Raw genomic sequence first — 20,756 nt, 5'->3', positions numbered from 1 at the left:
TGATCTCAGGGTCATGAGATCAAGCCCTGCGTCAGGCTCTGAGTTCAGCAAGGAATCTGCTGAAGTTTCTCTCTTCCTTTTCCTCTGCGTCTCCCTGTGTGCTCTCTCTGTCTCTGAAATAAATAAATCCTAAAAAAAAGAAGATAAATATGTAACATATGATAATAGCAAAAAGGAGGAGGGGGAACAGATTTCTTTTGGAGCAAAGTTTTTATATTTTAGCAGAATTAAATTAGAAATAATCTAAAATAGATTGTGATAAGATACTTTTCTTAAACAACAGAAAAATTACAGGGGCGCCTGGGTGGCTCAGTCGTTAAGCATCTGCCTTTGGCTCAGGTCGTGATCCCGGAGTCCTGGAATCCAGCCCCACATGGGGCTCCCTGCTCTGCAGGGAGCCTGCTTCTCCCTCCCCCACTCCCCCTGCTTGTGTTCCCTCTCTCACTGTGTCTCTCTATGTCAAATAAATAAAATCATAAAAATAAAAAAATTACAATGATACGCTAGAAAATACCAACTTTAAAGAAGATAGTAAAAGAATAAGAACAAAAGACATGAGACATTTAGAAAACAAATAACTAAATGAGATTAAATGTGAATGACTTGTATACTTAAAAGGCATAGATTGTCAGACTGGATTAAAAAGAAAAACAAGATTCAACTTTATGTTGTGTAAAAGAGGCACACTTTAGATTCAAAGCCACAGATAGGTTGGACATAAATGAATAGAAGATATACTACATGTGTACTAGTCTGGAACAACCCTAGAATGAAATTAAGAATGCAGTTTGGGACACCTGAGTGGCTTAGTCAGTTAAGTGTCAGACTCTTGGTTTCGGCTCAGATCATGATCTCAGGGGCCTGGGATCAAGCCCAGTGTAGGGTCCCGGAGTCTGCTTGAGATTCTTTCCCTCTCCCTCTGCCCCTCCCCCTGCTTATGTTGTCTTGCACTCTCTCTGAAATAAATAAGGGTCGCCTGGGTGGCTCAGTCGTTAAGCATCTGCCTTCGACTCGGGTCATGATCCCAGGGTCCTGGGATCGAGCCCCACATTGGGCTCCCTGCTTCAGGGGAAGCCTGCTTCTCCCTCTCCCACTCCCCCTGCTTGTGTTCCCTCTCTCACTGTGTCTCTCTCTGTCAAATAAATAAATCTTAAAAAAAAAAAAATCTTACATTTTTTTTTGATTCACAATAGCATCAGAAAAAATAAAATAGGGGCACCTGGGTGGCTCAAGTCAGTTAAGCATCTGCCTTTGGCTCAGGTCATGATCTCCATCCAGGTCCTGGAATCGAGCCCCGAGTCAGGCTTCCTGCTCAATAGGGAGTCTGCTTCTCTCTCTCTCTCTCTCTCTCTCTCTCCCCCCCCACCCCTCCCCACTGCTCATTCTCTCTCTCTCAAATAAATAAATAAAATCTTAAAAAAAAGAATAAAATACTTGGGAATAAATATAACAAAAGACTTATACCCTGGAAATTATGAAACATTGCCAAGAAAAATCAAAGAAGACCTAAAAAATAAATAGACATTGCAAGTTCATGGTTTGGAAGACTCAATATTGTTAAGATGGCAGTTTTCTCTAAATTGATCTATGGAATCAACGCAATCTCTGTCAAAATCCCAGCAGGCTTTTATAATTGCAGAAATTGGCAAGCTGGTTCTAAAATTTGTGTGGAAATGCTCCAAAATGACGAACACAGTAAGAGGAGTTAAACTTCCTGATTTCAAAATAATATAAAGCTATGGTAATCAAGATAGTTACTGGTGTAAAGATAGACCTATAAAGAAACAGAACAGTATTGAGAATCTAAGAATAAATGTTTACATTTGTAGTCAGTTGGTTTTCAATAAAGGTTTCAATAAAGGCAATTCAGTGGGAAAAGAATAGTCTTTTAAACAAATGGTGTTGAATCAATTGAGTACCTACATGGTAATAGATGTACCTGGGTCTTCACCTCCAACTATATACGAAAAATAACTCAAAATGGATCATACACTTATGTGTAAGAACTAAAACTTTAAAACTTCTAGAATAAAACAGCAGATAATCTTTATGACCTTTGGTTAGGCAGAGTTCATATACAGGTTTCCCCTGCCATCTGAAAGTATAGCCTTCCTGTGAAAACTTTCATAAGCTGCAATGGTGCAAAGCGAAGAGGCAGTTACCATTACTCTATATGGGAAAATTTTTGAGCATTCCTAGACCCCAAAAATAATGTCTCCAGCTTTTCTTATACCTAAGGATACGTCTTGCTAATAGATGCTCACAGTAAATCAAGATGAAGCACAGATACTCACAGACACAGTTCAAAGCTGTGGTAGCTTGATACCGAGATGCTGAGCACAGTTCTTGGGGAAGGAGCTCGGCAGTGCTACTCTCGCTGTTCTAGGTTGACTCTGCCTCTCGAATGGCTCACTGTAAAAGCCTGAACACTATTTTTGCTTTTCACCTTTTTTCATAAAAGTGAAAATCCTCTTCAGCTATCTTTGGTTATCAGTTAAAAAGCAGTACCGGTGCATTAGTTAAAAACAGCTACAGGGGCGCCTGGGTGGCTCAGTCGTTAAGCGTCTGCCTTCGGCTCAGGTCATGATCCTGGAGTCCCGGGATCGAGCCCCGCATCGGGCTCCCTGCTCCATGGGAGGCCTGCTTCTCCCTCACATTCCCCCTGCTTGTGTTCCCTCTCTCTCTGTGTCTCTCTCGGTCAAATAAATAAATAAAATCTTTAAAAAAAAAAAAAAAAAAAAAAACAGCTACAAATGTAGACCTTTCATAAAAGCAAAGTGGTGTAACACAGTCTTTCAAAAAGTGGGGAATACTTGTATGTGACAACAAAAGCATGATCCATTTTTTTAAAAAGGTAAATTGAGGGTGCCTGGGTGGCTCAGTTGGTTGGGCGACTGCCTTCGGCTCAGGTCATGATCCTGGAGTCCCTGGATCGAGTCCCGCATCGGGCTCCCTGCTCGGCAGGGAGCCTGCTTCTCCCTCTGACCCTCCCCCCTCTCATGTGCTCTCTCTCATTCTCTCTCTCTCAAATAAATAAATAAAATCTTTAAAAAAAAATAAAAATAAAAATAAAAAAATAAAAAGGTAAATTGAACGTAATCAAAATTAAAAACATTTGTCCTTCAGAAGATACCATCAAGAAGTAGAAGACACAACCCCCAGAATTTGAGAAAATATTTGCAGATCATATAGTCCATAAAGGGCCAGTATATATACAAAGTCCTTAAATATTATAAAGAACCCTTAAATCTGAGTGATAAAAAGACAACCCAAATAAATGGACAAGTCATTTGGCTAGCATGAAAAGACGCTCCTTATTAGTAATTACAGAAAAGCAAATTGAAACCATGATATACCAACTGGCTAAAGTTAAAAAGATAGACAACAGCAAGCGATAGTAAAATATGGACACATTGGAACCCTCATACATTGCTGGTGGGAATGTAAAATGGTATAGCTGCTTTGGAAAACAATTTAGTGGTTTCTTTAAAAGTTTAAAATAAACTGTGGCACCTGGCTGGCTCAATTGGTAGATCATGCAACTCTTGACATCAGGGTTGTGAGTTCGAGCCCTACCTTGGGTATAGAATTTACTTAAAAAATCTTGGGGAGTCTGGGTGGCTCCGTTGGTTAAGTGTCTGACTCTTAGTTTTGGCTCAGATTATGATCTCGGGGTTGTGAGATTGAGCTCAGAATCTCCACACTCAGCGCAGAGTCTGCTGGAGATTCTCTCTCCCTCTCCCTTCCCCTCTCTTCTTCCCCCCTGCTCACGTGTGCTCTCTCTCAAGTAAATAAATAAAATATTTTTAAAAAAATAAAAATTAAAAAAAGTACAAAATAAACTTAACATACAACTCAGCAATTCTCCATCTTAGATTCTGTACATAAGAAATGAAAACCTATTTCAACCAAGACTTATTTTTGAATAATTATAGCAGCATTGTTCATAATAGTAAAAAAAAATTGTAGCAGTCGAGATGCTTGTCAGCTGGGAATGAATAAACAATATGGCATTTCATAAACTGGAATACTATTCAACAGTAGAAAAGAATGAACTACTGGGACATGCTACAACATGGATGAGCTTCAAAAATACGCAGAATAAAGGAAGCCAGATGCAAAAGATGACATGTTTTAGGTTTCCATCTTTTTAAATGTCCAGAAAAGGAAAATCTGTAGAAACACAAAGCCAGTTAGTGGTTGCTTGAGGTTGGGTATAAGCAAATGGATGGATTGCAAACAGGCATGAGAGATACTTTTGGGGTGATGGAAATTCATCAACAGTGTGGTGATGGTTGCACAGCCTTACAGATTTACTGGAAATTACTGAATGTACACTTAAAACCAGTGAATTTTATGGTATGTGAACTATACCATTTAAAGCTGTTGAAAAATACTAGATACAGATAAAATTGCATTATGGTGAATAGTAATTACAACTTTTCTTTAACAAGAAATTTAATGTACTCATATCCCTTAGAATAAATGGGTTATATGCTGAGTCTCCAAACTTTCATTTCTTCAGATATTTTCATTGTTAAGTCATTTGTTGTAATGATAATCAGTCTGTTACTGTGTTGATGTCATTTGTATCTTAATTACTAAATTTAGGGTCACATTCAATTTATTAAATATTTTTATTTAAAAAAATTTTTTTAAAGATTTTATTTATTTGACAGAGAAAGCTAGAGAGCACAAGCGGGGGAATGGCAGAGGGAGAGGAAGAAATAGGCTCCCCACTGAGCAGGGAGCCCGAAGTGGGGCTCGATCCCAGGACCGTGGGATCATGACTTCAGCCAAAGGCAGACACTGAACCAGCTGAGCCACCCAGGCGGGCCCTATTTAAAAAAATTTTTGGCAGAGCACTCTACTAAAGAGATACAAAGTGTGAAAATCATGGAAACCTGCTGGGAATTTATAATCAGAGTATTACCAGATCTCTACAGTATAAATAACATTCATTGGTTCACCAATTTCTAGGCACTGTGTTGGTTGCTGACTACACAGTGGTGAATTAAACAGACAAGGTGCTTTCCTCTCAGGTCTTATAGTCTGATACAAGGTGCTTTCTCCTCAGATCTTATAGTCTGATATAAGGACTTCTATACCAACTCAGAACTGGTGCTTTGTGGTTTCATTGGGGAAGAAGCAATCCCATCCTGTTAGGGAGATTGGGAAAGCCTTCATGGCATAGATAGCATGTCCAGTGGACACCAGTCTATTTCTACTGCTAGAATAGGCAAGTTTGGTTGCGTGGGTGCTTTAGAGAAAATAGTATAGGAGCGCCTGGGTGGCTCAGTTGGTTGGGCAACTGCCTTCAGCTCGGGTCATGATCCTGGAGTCCCGGGATCGGGTCCCACATCGGGCTCCCTGCTCGGCGGGGAGTCTGCTTCTCCCTCTGACCCTCTTCCCTCTCGTGCTCTCTGTCTCTCATTCTCTCTTTCTCAAATAAATAAAATCTTAAAAAAAAAAAATAGTATAAACCAAAAGCACATTTGCGTGAAGAGAAGCAAATGGTTTTTAAGTTCTGTTTTATTTGTTTTCCTCCATTGGTTGTACTTTACTATATATAGTTAAACTTGCTTTAAATAATAAAATTTATCATTATAAACTATAAAATGCTTTTGATTTTAATTGTAAATTAAAAATTAAAATTAATTTTAACTGTCCTAAATTCAGAAGTATTAAAATGTAAAAACAAAAACAAACTTAAATTTTTTTAATTGTGGAAAAATACATAACGTAAAATTTGCCGTCTTAATCATTTTTAAGTGCACAGTACACTTACAATGTTTGTGTAATCTCCAGGATTCTTCATCTTGCAAAACAAAAGATGCCTCTTAAAATCTAAAATAATGTAAGTGAATTAAGCTGCATGTATCAGAGACCCAAATTAAAAGTGGCTTAAATATGATAGAAGTTTCTTTTTCTGTCATATAAAGTCTTGTGTCTCTGCAGTCATCTACAGGCTTTTTCTAGTTTTCTGCTTATCTTTAAAACTGTGGCCTTCAACTTCATGATAGAAGATGGAGTTTGGTCATCCTAACCACATTTCAAGCAGCAGAAGTAAGGAAGGAGTAACAAGGGGCACACCTTCTCTTTTTAAGGACACTCCTGAAATTGCACATACCACTTTTTTTTCCATCCCATTGGCCAGAACTTAGTGACCTGGCTTTATCTAGCTGCAAGACAAAGTCATCTTTCCATACAGCCATGTGTTAGCTAACAGTTGGGAATTCTGTTACTCTAGGAGAATGGATAACTAATATTCTCTGCCGAAGTACTCATTAAATTTTCTGTTTCATCTATAAAGCTGAATCAGATCTTTTAAATTTTGAGGTCGGAAACTATACTCCAGTTGAACCAGCAGGGGTCACTGTTGAGCGAGTGCTTTCTTTGTTATTTCCTTTGTTAAACCTACCTGCCATTACAATTCTCAGCTATATAATTTATAGAAGAACAATTATAGTTTAATACAGAGCAACAAGACACATCACTTAGATTTTTTAAAACCTGAATATTTAAGAATGTCTTATCCCTAGATAAATGCTGTTGCAGTGTTTGCTTGCTCAGGGGATGGTGTCCTCCCTTGAAACAATTAATAGAGAACAACCTAGTTGCTCTCATGTTCTTCCCATGACCACGTTCTTGTACTTGTTTGTGGATAGATTATAAAAAATACGTAATAAATATATTCCTTTGTTAATATGAAACCAGATTACCTAAGAATGTCACATGTTTGGAACAGTCACTTCCTCTACAACAATTATATCTAAAATCTTTCACAAATTTGTTGTGGTTCATTATATCCTGGACCTAATTGGTTTTGACAACCTTTATATTTTGCATGAAAAACCAAAGTGTGGATTCAGCTGAAATAGTAAAATACCTAAAACATATATTCTGTTGCTTCTATGAAACGTTTATTTTACCAGCAACGCCATGAACTGGAGAGGAAGCCATATGGGTTTCCTAGAAAACATTTAAAAATATCGTGTCTACCTCTAGGATTATTTTCTAACCTCCAGTGTTATGTCACTTCAAATAATGAAATATTCTGATTATTTTATACAACTGTAATTCATTCTATCTTTTTTTTTTTTTTAAGATTTTATTTATTTGACAGAGAGAGACACAGCGAGAGAGGAAACACAAGCAGGGGGAGTGGGAGATGGAGAAGCAGGCTCCCCACTGAGCAAGGAGCCCGATGCGGGGCTCGATCCCAGGACCCTGGGATCATGACCTGAGCCGAAGGCAGACTCTTAATGACTGAGCCACCCAGGCACCCCGTGTTTTTTTCTTTAAGTAGGCTCCACACCCAGCGTGGAGCCCAGCGTAGGGCTCGATCTCATGACACTGAGATCAAGACCAGAGCTGAAATCCCAAGTTGGATGTTTAAGCAACTGAGCCACCCAGGCACCCCCAGAACTGTAATTTCTTAAATCCTGAGATTTGCAGTCTGCTTCATCTGGTCCATTGGTTCTTACACTTTAGAAAGCATGGCTATCACCTGAAGGGCTTCTTATACTCCAGATTGCCCTTCTTTCTCTCCACCTCCTCCTCACCCCATTTTTGGTACTATAGGTCTGGGGTACAGCCCAAGAATTTGCAGTTCTGACAAAGGCCCCACTTGATGCTGATGCTACTGGTCAGGTGACCACGGGTTTTGAACCACTGATCTTACCCTTTCTTGGAACCTTGGAGTAGAATATATATGTGCAGAAGGGAGAGAAGAGATAGGTAAATCTGGACGGATGTCCTGTAAGCCTGGTGTTTTCCAAATCCTCCTGGGACACTGTCTATTCCTTTTTCCCTTCGTTTCATGCTCCCATAGAGACAACACCATTCAGTCTTTTTTTTTTTTTTTTTAAGATTTTTCCATTTGAGAGAGAGCATGTGCTCACATGCACAGTGAGGGAGGGTCAAACAAGCAGACCCTGCAGGGAGCCCGTCCTGGGTTTGATCCCAGGACCTGGGGATCATGACCTGAGCTGAAGTAAAACCATTCAGTCTATATAGACTGATGCAAGGAAAGAAATTAGTTGTTGGGTGTGATTTTTGTTCCTTTTTATCTCTAGAGTTGTAGAAGTCATGTGAATGACGTATGGCAGGTTTATATTTTTTAACAATTTAATTACTGTGTATATTCAAGTGAGCAAAGTGCTTTACGAGGTGAGATGTGTAGCATTTAATAAATATACTTTGAATATACAAGATAAAGAGATTAGCATTTCTAATATATAAATGATTGTCCTTTTGTGAATTTGAGTTGGGCAGAGTCTAGTAGATTGGGTGTTGAGTGAGTCTATTTTATACATAAAAAAATTTTTTTCCAAAGATCTTAAGCTTAAGATTTATGTTGTGTGCTATATAACACTGAAAAGCCTCCCAGATCTCTATTTTTGATACTTTAGTTTTCTTTGCTAGACATTGTTATTTATGTCATCAACCCTTGATTATTCAGCTTTTTAAATGGGTTATAATTCCCCCATGTGTTCTTTTCTGTAAGTGTACCTGGAGAGGAGTGATCATGGTGTAGCATCTTAGAAACTGTATCACTTGAGAACTTAAACTTGTTTAGGAGGAAATACGATGGCTTCATTTTGAAAGACTGCCTTATAGAAGAAGGATATGTTTTTTTTAATAGCTTCCACTAATGGGTAGAAATTATAGGGAAGCAGATTATCCTTTGATGTCATATAATTTCCTGAAACATGTCATTGTCAGTCAACAGCTTTTATTATAAGATTTTCTGTTGCAGTGAAACTTGATAGTCCAACTTGCCATCACCGAGTCCTTTTGCTTCTTCAAAAATCCTTCTTTCTCCAGTTTCTTTTCTTTTTTAATTTTCACCAGCCCTGTAATCTCACAGAAACCTGCATCGTCTTTTACTTGAACTATAATTTCAGTGTATTCTTAGCTTATGTCCTTACTACCAATCCAGAGTTTAATTTCTTTAGGTTTCTCTTCTCTACAGGATTATTTCAAATTTCTAGCCTGATATACAAATTTCCTTCACGACGAAGCCCCACTATCCACATAACAGTTCAATTTATTTTTTTTTAAGATTTTATTTATTTATTAGAGAGAGAGACAGCGAGAGAGGGAACACAAACAGGGGGAGTAGGAGAGGGAGAAGCAGGCTTCCTGCTGAGCAGGGAGCCCGATGCAGGACTCGATCCCAGGACCCCTGGATCATGACCTGAGCCGAAAGCAGACGCTTAACGACTGAGCCACCCAGGCGCCCCAGTTCAATTTATTATTAAGTTCCTACTATGTATCGGGCTCTGTGCTCAGTCCTGGAACCATGTTGGCAAATATGAAAGCCATGGTCCCTGTCCTCACAGAGCTTTCCGTTTAGCTGGAGGGTAGGTTGTTATAGTTATTAAAAAATATGTTTTGTAATTACCCTTTGAATGTCTGAGATTGAGGGGGAAGTACGCTTTGTCTGCTACTTTCCTATCCCTTCTCTTCCATTACTTTTTCTTCTTTGAATCATGAAATGCTAAGGCCTTCATGTATGACTCCATGCTTTTATACATCTTATCTCCCCCCTTTTTTCCTAGTTAATTAACTTCTGGCCTTCCTTTAAGACTCAGATGTCAAGGTATGAGCAGAATTAGTTATTTCTTCCCTTGCTCTCATATACCTCTTGTCCTTTATCTCTAATAATTAGTAAAGTATTTACTTATTTGTGTTCATTGTAGAGCAAGAGCTCCTGAAACACAGAGATAACATCTCCTTTTCTTTGTATCTCATTGCCTGTGAGAGAGCCTGATTTGAGAGGGTGTTTAATGTTCATTGCATGAAGTCAAGAGGCAACTCTGTAATATGTAATAGCAGGGACTGAGCATCTTTCCCTCAGCTTCAGTGACATGTGTGTTTGCTGTTATTATTTTGCTTTTTATTGAGTATAGGTATTTGGTTTTTTATATAGATTACTACACAAGCTTACAGTCTTGATCTCCTTTATGGAAGAAATGGTGACTCTGTTTAAAAGTACCCATTGTGGACTCTGAAAAACAAACTGAGGGTTCTAGAGGAGAGGGGGGTGGGAGGATGGGTTAGCCTGGTGATGGGTATTGGGGAGGGCACGTTCTGCATGGAGCACTGGGTGTTATGCACAAACAGTGAATCATGGAACACTATATCCAAAACTAATGATGTAATGTATGGGGATTAACATAACAATAAAAAAATTTTTTTAAAAAAGAATTATTATAAAGCAATACCAAAAAAAAAAAAAGTACCCATTGTGGGTTACTTGATTAATTTGTTAAATGATCACTTGTGTGCATCAAGAATGCATGTAGTGGTGGTTATGAAGCATTACCAGTTTTCTGCATGTTATGTAAAACTCAGAATGTTCCCTATCCTAGGATGGTTTCTGAGCACCTCCTTGAACAAGTAAATGTGACTTAGATTTGGAGAATCACCTTATCCTAATGGCATTTTTAAATGGCCACTGTGCAGTGATGTGATTTTAAGCAAGTAAATCTTTTGCAATTCCGTTCCCTTACAAGAAAATGAAGATTAAGGATAGTATGAAGATTCAGTACATTAGTACATGAAAAACACTTAAAACAATACATGCCACATAATGTCATCCTTCTGATTGCTATTTTTATTAATTTTTTCTAAAGACAGGGAACAAATTAAATGTCTCAGAAGATGTTTTTCAGCCTAAAGAGTCCCTAAATATATGACTTCAGCTTATAATATCCACTATACTTATTCACCTCTCTCTTTAGAGGATTGCCTCTAAACTTTGAGTTGAATGTAATAAAATGTTAAGTAACACTAAATGATTTTGTTTTTGCAGATGTTCTCAAATAGTGATGAAGCTGTAATCAATAAAAAACTTCCCAAAGAACTCCTATTACGGTAAGTTTGAATGCTAATTTTAGCTTGGTGTTGTGTGTGTGTGTGTATATCATATTTGCCTATTTAAAATTTTTTAGACTTATTGCTAATTTTCATGTATGTATAGGAACTGGATTATCTGAATTTTAAATTTATTGATTCTTTTGTCATACAGTCTTGACTCTGTACTTTCTAGATATGAATCAAAATTTTAAATGTTTAATTTAAAAACAATTTTCTCCTACCTGATTTGTACCTATATTTGATTTTGTTTACTAGTTTTCCCTTGCTCTATGCTTCTATATAATGTGAAAGAGATAATATATTTTATTTTATTATAATGCTGATTTTTTTGAAGTGATTCTAATCCATCCCTTCGCCCCACTTCCCATTCCCAATATCAAATATGTCCATGAAGTGACTTGTATTTGTGACAAAATATCACATATACTGAGGCACTGTAGAGAAGAGTTACAGCCCTTTACTTTAAGGGTAAAAAGGTAGGGGCACATGACTGGCTCAGTTGGTAGAGCATGAGACTCTTGATGTCAGGGTTGTAAGTCCAAACCCCATGTTGGGTGTACTTAAAAATAAAATCTTAAAAAAAAAAAAAAAAAGATAACAAGGTAGAAGTTATTTGAAGTTCTTTCTTGTATTACAGTTACAATGTTATCCTCGTTTTTAATAGGTAAAAATTACATTTGGATCACCCACAACATAAAACTCACAGCCCCCAATTTATATACATCTGACCTAGGTATTGCCTAGGAAAAAAAAAACTAGGGGAGTTATTTCACAGCCCATTTATTTGGGCACTTTTTAAAAAGATTTTATTTATTTGAGAGAGAGTGAGCGAACGAGAGAGAGAGAGAGCACAAGTGGGGGGAGAGGCAGAGGGACAAGCAGACTCCCCACTGAGCACAGAGCCCAATGTGGGGCTCAATCCCAGGGCCCCAAGAACATGACTTGGGTCAAAGTCAGATGCTTAACTGAGCCACCCAGGCACCCCTATTTGGGCACTTAATCATGCTATTCTTTGTTCACTGATGTAGAATACCATGACTGAGAAAGAAAGGTACATTCTCTTTTGCAAATGTTAGAAGTTAACAAGTTGAACAGAGGTGCATCTGCCTCTTGCTCTTAGCTGCTACTGCCCCAGCCCATAACCAGCCCAATCCCTGCTCAAGGTGCAAAATAATCTCACACTAGTACTGGTGAAGAAGAGTATTCCTGGCATTTCAAAGGATTTGCACATCTGAGTCCTTCACTATATTGGAAATACCTTGCAAGCAGAGACTGTTTTCTTATAAATCTTTATGTAATATCTTATACATTGGAGATACTAAGAAAAAATAATGGAATTAAACTTGGAATGGATTTTTTTCATGGAACCAATGCTTTTGTACATGCTGGTTAACTATAGTTGAAATAATAGCAATATACCCTCGGTTACCTGGGGCTATTGGAGAATGTTTCCTGGATATATTGAGTATCCCTCAAATGTCAGCAAAATTTTAGCTATCTTAAGGAGAAATGTTTTTAAATGGGTCATGTTTTTTAGTGTTATTATAAACCGAGTACACTAAGACATACTTCAATTTTTTTTTTTTATAATGACATTAATTTGTACTATAGTAGTTTACCTAAAGACTCAAGATTCAGGGAAATTATTTGATTCTTTGGTAATTAGCTGCCCCCTGTTATGGTTTACATTTTTATATTTTATTAGAGTTTTTCTCCATGGAAGACAGACGTAAAGGCCACATACTGTATAATTCCATTTATATGAAATATCCAGGATAGACAGATCCATGGAGATTGGGTTGCCAGGGGCTGTGGTGAGGGGTGATAGGGAGTGACTACTAATGGGTATAGGGTTTCTTTTGGGAGTGATGAAATGTTCTGAAATTAGATAGTGATTATGGCTGCACAACATTGTGGTTATACTAAAAACCACTGAATTGTGTACTTTAAAAGGGTAAATTTCATGGAATGTGAATTCACTCTAATATATGTATAATTTGTATAAATTTTCCAATTTATAATTTATAATAAATTTTTAATAATACAGTTGTAATAAAATATGCAATTATATAATAAGTGTTTATTATATAATTTAAAATAAAAAATGCAGGGGCACCTGGGTGGCTCAGTGGGTTAAGCATCAGGTCATGATCTCAGGGTCCTGGGATTGAGCCCTGTGTTGGGCTCTGTGCTCAGCGGGGAGTCTGCTTGTCCCTTTGCCTCTCCCCCAACTCATGCTCTGTCTCTCTCAAATAAATAAAATCTTTAAAAAAATTCAGCCCATATGATAAACAAATGCAGTCTATTGCTCTATTTTATGTTGTATATGTTCACTAATTCTTCAACCATATCCCACTCTTGGTGATTTATTGTAGCAAAGGTTTTGTAGATATTTTCTTTGATGCTAGTGTTTCCTCCTTTAAATGCAGTCGGTCCCAAAGACAGCATGAAGGGTAGACTAATAGGTGACTTCTTAAGTGGATGATTTGTAGTCTTCTGTTAAGAGTGACCCCACTTTAGGCATTTCTTCATAGCCATTAGGTTACTAGTGGTTACCTCTGATAAAATGGTATTGAAGAAGCAGGTAATTCACTCCATACTTGTTTATTTAACAGAAATGTTTTTTGCTGAAGACAAGAATAGCAAATAGAAAGTTATTACAGTAATCTTTATTGGGGGAAATGATGGCCTAAACCCCATTGGAGGGATGGGCTCTATCAAGAGATTTTTAAGAGCTGGGATTGGCAGTATATTGCTGATTGATTTGATGTGATGCTAATGAGGGTATTGGGAAGAAGGCAAGGATGGTGCCCCAGTTTTTTGCTTTCTGCCAAGTGAATGGTGGGAACACTTCACTAAGATAAAATAGGTGGAAGAACAGTGTTAATTGAAAGAAAATAATGAAAATGAGTTCAGTTCTGGTACCTGTGGATATCCAGGTGGCAATGCCAAAAGGCAGATGTATATACAGTTCTCAAGCTTAGCAGCATGATTTAAAATTCATATGTATATAAAGACATGAAAGAGTAAGAAATTGTGTATATTTAGCTCTTTTTGGATTTACTAGTACCCATGGGAAATAAAGAAAACAGGAAGAAATACAAGGCCTCTCAGACACAGAAATGAAGAGCTTCGGGGCCAAAACATCATACAGAGTGGCAACATTTCGGTCAGGTTTCCAACCAGGCTCAGTGAGACACTTGGTGTCATCACCTGGTGATTGATTTGGTAAGAACTCTAGAAAGGAGCTATGTATGGCAGATGTTGAGGTTTGGCCGTATGTCCAGATTAATTGTACTCTTATACATTCACTCTTGGCTTAAATGTTCTATATTAAGGTAGTTGAAGTCTTATGAGTTAACAATATTTCATGCATATCTTAATCTAATATATATGTAAATCAGTATGTCATCTGTAAACTCTGGAACCCATTTTATTGATACTCATTTATTTGTCTCCAGAGTACTTGAGATGACTTGGATCAGGAGCAAGTATAATAAATACAAATAAACTATGAGGACCATGACAAATATTTTTTAAAGTAGAAAACCAAAACCAGAAAGGAAACACATGTACCCTTGTAAGAGTTTACACAGTTGCTATAGATGGGTCTCACATTTAGCTTTAAATTTTCTTGGTAACTGGGCGCCTGGGTGGCTCAGTTGGTTAAGCGACTGCCTTCGGCTCAGGTCATGATCCTGGAGTCCCAGGATCGAGTCCCGCATCGGGCTCCCTGCTCAGCAGGGAGTCTGCTTCTCCCTCTGACCCTCCCCCCTCTCATGCTCTCTCTCTATCTCATTCTCTCTCTCAAATAAATAAATAAAATCTTTAAAAAAAAATTTTTTTTTCTTGGTAACATAAATGAAATAATATTCTTTTTTTTTTTTTTTAAGATTTTATTTATATATTTGACAGAGACAGAGAGGGAACACAAGCAGGCGGAGTGGGAGAGGGAGAAGCAGGCTTCCCTCGGAGCAGGGAGCCCGATGCAGGGCTCGATCCCAGGACCCTGGGATCAAGACCTGAGCCAAAGGCAGACGCTTAATGACTGAGCCACCCAGGCGCCCCAAATAAAATAATATTCTTTTTTTTTTTAAAGATTTTATTTATTTATTTGACAGAGAGAGACACAGCGAGAGAGGGAACACAAGAATGGGGAGTGGGAGAGGGAGAAGCAGGCTTCCCGTGGAGCAGGGAGCCCGATGCAGGGCTCAATCCCAGGACCCTGGGATCCATGACCCAAGCCAAAGTCAGACGCCCAACAACTGAGCCACCCAGGCACCCCTAAAATAATATTCTTAGCAGAAAAGATGAAATATATATATTATACCATAAAATCAGAGCTCTTTCTAGAAAGCACTACTTTCTAAGAGAAATTTCTCAAATGAGAGTCTACTTAACATTTTGTGGATAAAGTTCCATAGCAAATTCAGTCACAGATTTCATATGGTCACGTCTTGTAGCACCTTTGTAGTAGTTAAAAAACAAAATAATAACATGTAAAAATAAATGGATGCTTCTGACAGTCCAGTTGATCCAAGGTTGCTTTTGGCTGCAAGTAATAGAAACTCTGAAATGGGCTTACACAGTAAGGGAAGTTATTTCATACAAAAGGAAACACAAAGATCAGGCTGCCTACATCCCAAGGTTCATTGATTTATGGGATCCCCAATGTCATCAGCAATTTTCTGTTTGTTTTGCTAGAAGCCGCATCAGCTTGGTCCTAAAAACTCTTTTCTTTATGGGCACAGGATGGATGCCAGCAAATACTGGATCAACATGTGTCTTTGTTCACTCTGAGGGGAGAGATAGGCAACCATTTATACTCCTATAAAGCCTCTTCTCAGATCTCATTAGCCCAAATTGGCTTAGGCCTGAACCAATCACTGTGACAGGTTTAGACTAATTAACTGGGCTGAAGTGGATGTTGGAGAGTCAATTACAGTGCCTACCACAGATAGAATATAACATACTTAAAGGAATCATGAATGTCCTTCAAACAGTCTTCTATAAATCTCACTTATCTTAGCTGGAATTTTCATAAGATTAGGGTAGCACAAGGATTATATTTCTTATGAGGTCCTGGAGTCAAAATATCCTTAGCTGTGGATTGATGATTGATTCCTGTACTTCAAACCAGGTGAACAAGTAGATTTGTCATCCTTTGATGGAAAATAAAAGGCCTAACCATGACAATAAAGCACTACCCTACTTTCGCAGTGCTCAAAATTCTGTACCACATAGCATAGCCAAGGTGATTTTTGTCTAGAAAGTGTTCATAGGGGCGTCTGGGTGGCTCAGTCGTTAAGCGTCTGCCTTTGGCTCAGGTCATGATCCCACGGTCCTGGGATCGAGCCCCGCATCGGGCTCCCTGCTCAGCGGGAAGCCTGCTTCTCCCTCTCCCACTCCCCCTGCTTGTGTTCCGGCTCTTGCTATCTCTCTCTCTGTCAAAAATAAATAAATAAAATCTTAAAAAAAAAAAAAAGTGTTCATAGAAGGTGATATTGCCAGTTGCTCAACATAGTCACATAAACACACACAAAACCCTCATTAACATTCCTGTAGAGCTTCTCATTTAGAAAGACAAAACTTCCCTGTCAACTCGGTCTAGTTAATAATTTAAGTAGTTGTTACTTGTACACCTGAAGAACTAAATGATTTAGTGTGCTACATGGGATTACCAGATATGAGTAGATTAGGTTTGCATAATTTCTGATCCGTATAATCTTGATTGAATAGTTAACTGTAAGTAGCTGGATAGAAGACCAGTTGTCTGATGTGTCCTCTCCAGATTTGTAACAATAAGATCATTTAAAAAACACTAGGATACTTATTTTTCTATTCTTTATGGCCAGGGGTGTGCATCTGGTTTATTTAGGAGCAGTTTTGCATTGAGATTCAAGTTAAAAAGGAGCCAAAAAGCACAGCCCTAATTTAAGAAGCTAAGATGATCTGATCTCTTGGTGGTTATGTCTGCCAACTCTGATTCACTTCTAATATGGAAGTATGTCCACATTAATAACCAAGTATGTATAGAGAGTATGTCCACATTAATAACCAAGTATGTATAATTTAATCTGTAACAGATTCTTGTCTAAAGAGTCAATGCTCTTGTCCACGATAGCTACAGATAACATACATTGCTTTTAGCAGAATTCTCCACAAGATGATGGGTGATAACCATAATGTTATAATTATACCTGAAGTCCTCTCACTTAAAGCAGAGGCCTAGTAAACCTGCATCTGGTAGTTAGATAATAAAGACACTAGCATACAGTTTTAATGACCAGTTCCTGCAAACTGATGGTCTCTTGTGAGGAATAAGAAGTTTCCAATTTTGAAAATGTGTAGTTTCTGTCAGACAGTAGGCAAGTATCAGAACCCTAAATTCAGGGGCGCCTGGGTGGCTCAGTCTAAGTATCTGCCTTTGGCTTGGGTCATGATCCTGCGGTCCTGGGATTGAGCCCCACATCGGGCTTCCTGCTCAGCGGAGTCTGCTTCTGCTGCTCCCCCTGCTTGTGATCTCTCGTGTGCTCCCTCTCTCAAATAAATAAAATCTTAAAAAAAAAAAAAAAAAAAAACCCTAAATTCAGAGCAGGCCTTAACACATCATATGGCCAAAGATCTTCATCCCGTTCCTTTAAAATTTTTTTAACAAATAATATATAAATTACTCATTAGCCCAACACTTTGAAAAATACAAAGAAGTAAACAACTGACTTCCTTAATCCCTGCTTTCAGTATCCACCCACCCCCAAAAAAAGCCTATTCTCCCCTCCAAAGGTAGCAGATGTATCCACTTGTATCTAGATATATTACATGTGCAATACTTATATGTCTCCATGTATCATATTTTATATTTTTCAAAAATGAAAACATGATATAAATACTCTTCCACAACTTGTTTTTGTTTCTGTCACTTAATAATCATTGACCTCTTTTTAGGTTAGTTCATGTAGCATTACCTCATTCTTTTAAAAGTCAGCTACGTACAATAGTTCATTGACCGAATGTACCATATTTATTTAAGTATTGTTATTTATATAAAGATTGTTTCTAACTTTTCATTATTTCAAATAATGCTGCCATGAACATTCTGTAAACCATTTTTACTCCTACTTTTGCTTCTGCAGGTTGTAATATGTGTATCTTTCATTTTAATAGACACTGTCAAATTACTCTTAAAAAAGTTATACCTATAGATATCCCCATTATGTAAATGGAATTATCCAGTTATAATCTCTCCAGGACCACTCTACGCTTTTTTTTTTTTCTTTTAAAGATTTCATTTATTTATTTGACAGAGATAGAGAGAGCAGGAACACAAGCAGAGGGAGTGGGAGAGGGAGAAGCAGGCTTCCCGCTGAGCAGGGAGCCCAATACCGGGCTCGATCCCAGGACCCTGGGATCATGACCTGAGCCGAAGGCAGACGCTTAATGACTGAGCCACCCAGGTGCCCCTGTTTTTTTCTTTTTTTGTATGGTAGTGAGTTTTATGTAGAATTAGACCCTGTTTTCTTCCACATGATGTTTTAGTGTCTTTTTGCTTCCTGGTATTCTTTATCAAGGGTGGGGAAGGCGAGGTCTACTTTGCTTAAACCTGGGCAGCCTAAAGCCAGTCCAGTCTTTCGATAGTCTGTTGATAAGAGATGGGAAAAGACTTTTATTGAAGCAATCAAGAGGATCCTTAGACAATAGCAGACCCTTCATTCCATCTCAGTTTTCTTATCTCTTTGATCTTAACCATTCTGGTTATCAGGGCAGGGCCCCTGGCTGGCTTAGTTGGTGGGGCATACAAATCTTAATCTCAGAGTCATGAGTTGGAGCCCCACATTGGACCTGGACCCTACTTTTAAAAAAGAAAAAAGTACAGCATAGTGATTTGACAATTGCATACATTATGAAATGCCCACCACCATAAGTGTTGTTATCATGCATCACCTAACCATTCTGGTTATGGACATAGGTATCTCAGGAGGAATTATATAAAGGGTTAAAGTGTGGAGAAAAGGACCACTGTCAACACGCTCCAAAGTACTTAGCCTGAAGATAATGAAAAGCAGGAAGGTGCTCAGTATAATGTAGTTTATTTTGCTGGCTTATTATATAGATGCTATAGACATATATTTATACATGTACTGATTTTTTTTTTTTTAAAGATTTTATTTATTTGACAGAGACACAGAGAGAGAGGGAACACAAGCAGGGGGAGTGGGAGAGGGAGAAGCAGGCTTCCTGCCAATCGGGGAGCCCGATGCGGGGCTGGATCCCAGGACCCTGGGATCATGACCTGAGCCAAAGGCAGGCCCTCAACGACTGAGCCACCCAGGCGCCCCGTACTGATTTTTTTTTTAATTTACGTTAACATTATGATATTTCGAAGAATAAATGCTCATTGTGAGCCCCCCACCCCAACAAAAAAAAACATCGCTCTGGCTAAAACCCTGGCAGCCTATCCCAACAATTCTTATATTCAGGTCTCTAAAGATAATTATCTCCACTGTCAAGTATGTAGAATAAGTAGAAATCAAAGAAAGTTCACAAAATAATAGACATTAGACGGACTAGTATGGAGTGGTAGAAGGGACTTAAGCACTGAGGCTTATCATTCATCGTACTAGGGAGCCAAATCAAGACTGGAAAGACCAAGCTCTTTTTACTTGAATACAGGAGCATAGTGGCTATATTTGTCTTCTCTCTTTTTAATGTACTGTAGTGTCAAAATTCAGGTGAAAACCTAACTCATTTGGGATCTTGATATTCAGAACCCCAGTCAGTACATTCTAAGAATGGAATTAGGATTGCTGAGATGTGTGCTTCAGAGAGTCTCCTAGGTGTGCATTTGGCCTCCAGCCTGATGTTTCATGTCTGTCTGTCTATAGTGCTTCCTTTTGTGGAGAAAAGTTTACTATAGTCTAACTAGGATCATTACCTGTAAAGCTGCTCGCCTGTGTCCCCCCAGGTGTAATAAAATATTTATACAAATTGCTCAGGAGTTAGTGATGAGTTTGCAGAAACAGGATCTTTAGATTATGAAATTCCACATACAGGTACGATATAGCAGAAGACAGGAAAAGGCAGGGGCATTTCAGCAATTCAAGAATGTTTGTTGCATAAGAAAAATTTACTGTTTTAGGAATTGAGGTACCTAAGTTGGGGATATCTATATTTATTTGGGAGTGGTTAGTAATCTGTACTGAAGAGGATGGGAGATTTATTCTATAAAAAAATAGTCATCAGGGTGGTAGCTGGACCACCTCAAGGGAACAAGAAAGGCATCCAACCTTTCCTTCTATGGACAGATGTACAAAATGTGATATGCACATACAGTGGAATTTTTTTTTAAAGATTCTATTTATTTATTTATTTATTTATTTTAAAGATTTGTATATTTATTTTAGAGCATGAGGGGGGCAGAGGTAGAGGGAGAGAGAATCTCAAGCGGACTCCCCACTGAACATGGAGCCTGAGGTGGGGCTTGATCCCACAACCCAAGATCACCACCTGAGCTGAAACCAGAGTTGGCTGCTTAACCGACTGTGCCACCCAGGCGCCCCAAGATATTTATTTATTTATTTATTTATTTATTTATTTATTTATTTATTTATTAAAGATTTTATTTATTTATTTGACAGAGATAGACAGCGAAAGAGGGAACACAAGCAGGGGGAGTGGGAGAGGGAGAAGCAGGCTTCCCACTGAGCAGGGAGCCCGTTTTGGGGCTCGATCCCAGGACCCTGGGATCATGATCTGAACCGAAGGCAGATGCTTAATGACTGAGCCACCCAGGTGCCCCAAGATTTTTATTTATTTAGAGATGCCCCAAGGTTTATTTAATTAATTAATTATTTTTATTTTATTTATTTAAG

General features: G+C 38.2%; 1 protein-coding gene across 7 annotated transcripts in view; it reads left to right on the top strand.

The window, feature by feature from the left end:
• Positions 1-20,756, top strand: part of FBXL20 (F-box and leucine rich repeat protein 20) — a 100,656-nt gene that overhangs the window by 41,440 nt on the left and 38,460 nt on the right. For all 7 annotated transcript variants that reach the window (XR_013445070.1, XR_013445072.1, XM_078065670.1 and 4 more), the window contains exon 2: positions 10,823-10,884. Coding sequence is in view for 5 of the 7 variants with exons in the window: in XM_078065670.1 (XP_077921796.1) it covers positions 10,823-10,884 (62 nt within the window). In the remaining 2 variants the exon portion in view is untranslated. The remainder of the gene's footprint in view (positions 1-10,822; positions 10,885-20,756) is intronic.

Source organism: Halichoerus grypus, chromosome 2, assembly GCF_964656455.1.
Source record: "Halichoerus grypus chromosome 2, mHalGry1.hap1.1, whole genome shotgun sequence".
NCBI classification, from domain to species: domain Eukaryota; kingdom Metazoa; phylum Chordata; class Mammalia; order Carnivora; family Phocidae; genus Halichoerus; species Halichoerus grypus.
Note: the sequence above shows the minus strand (reverse complement) of the source record. Positions and strands in the feature narration are given on the sequence as shown.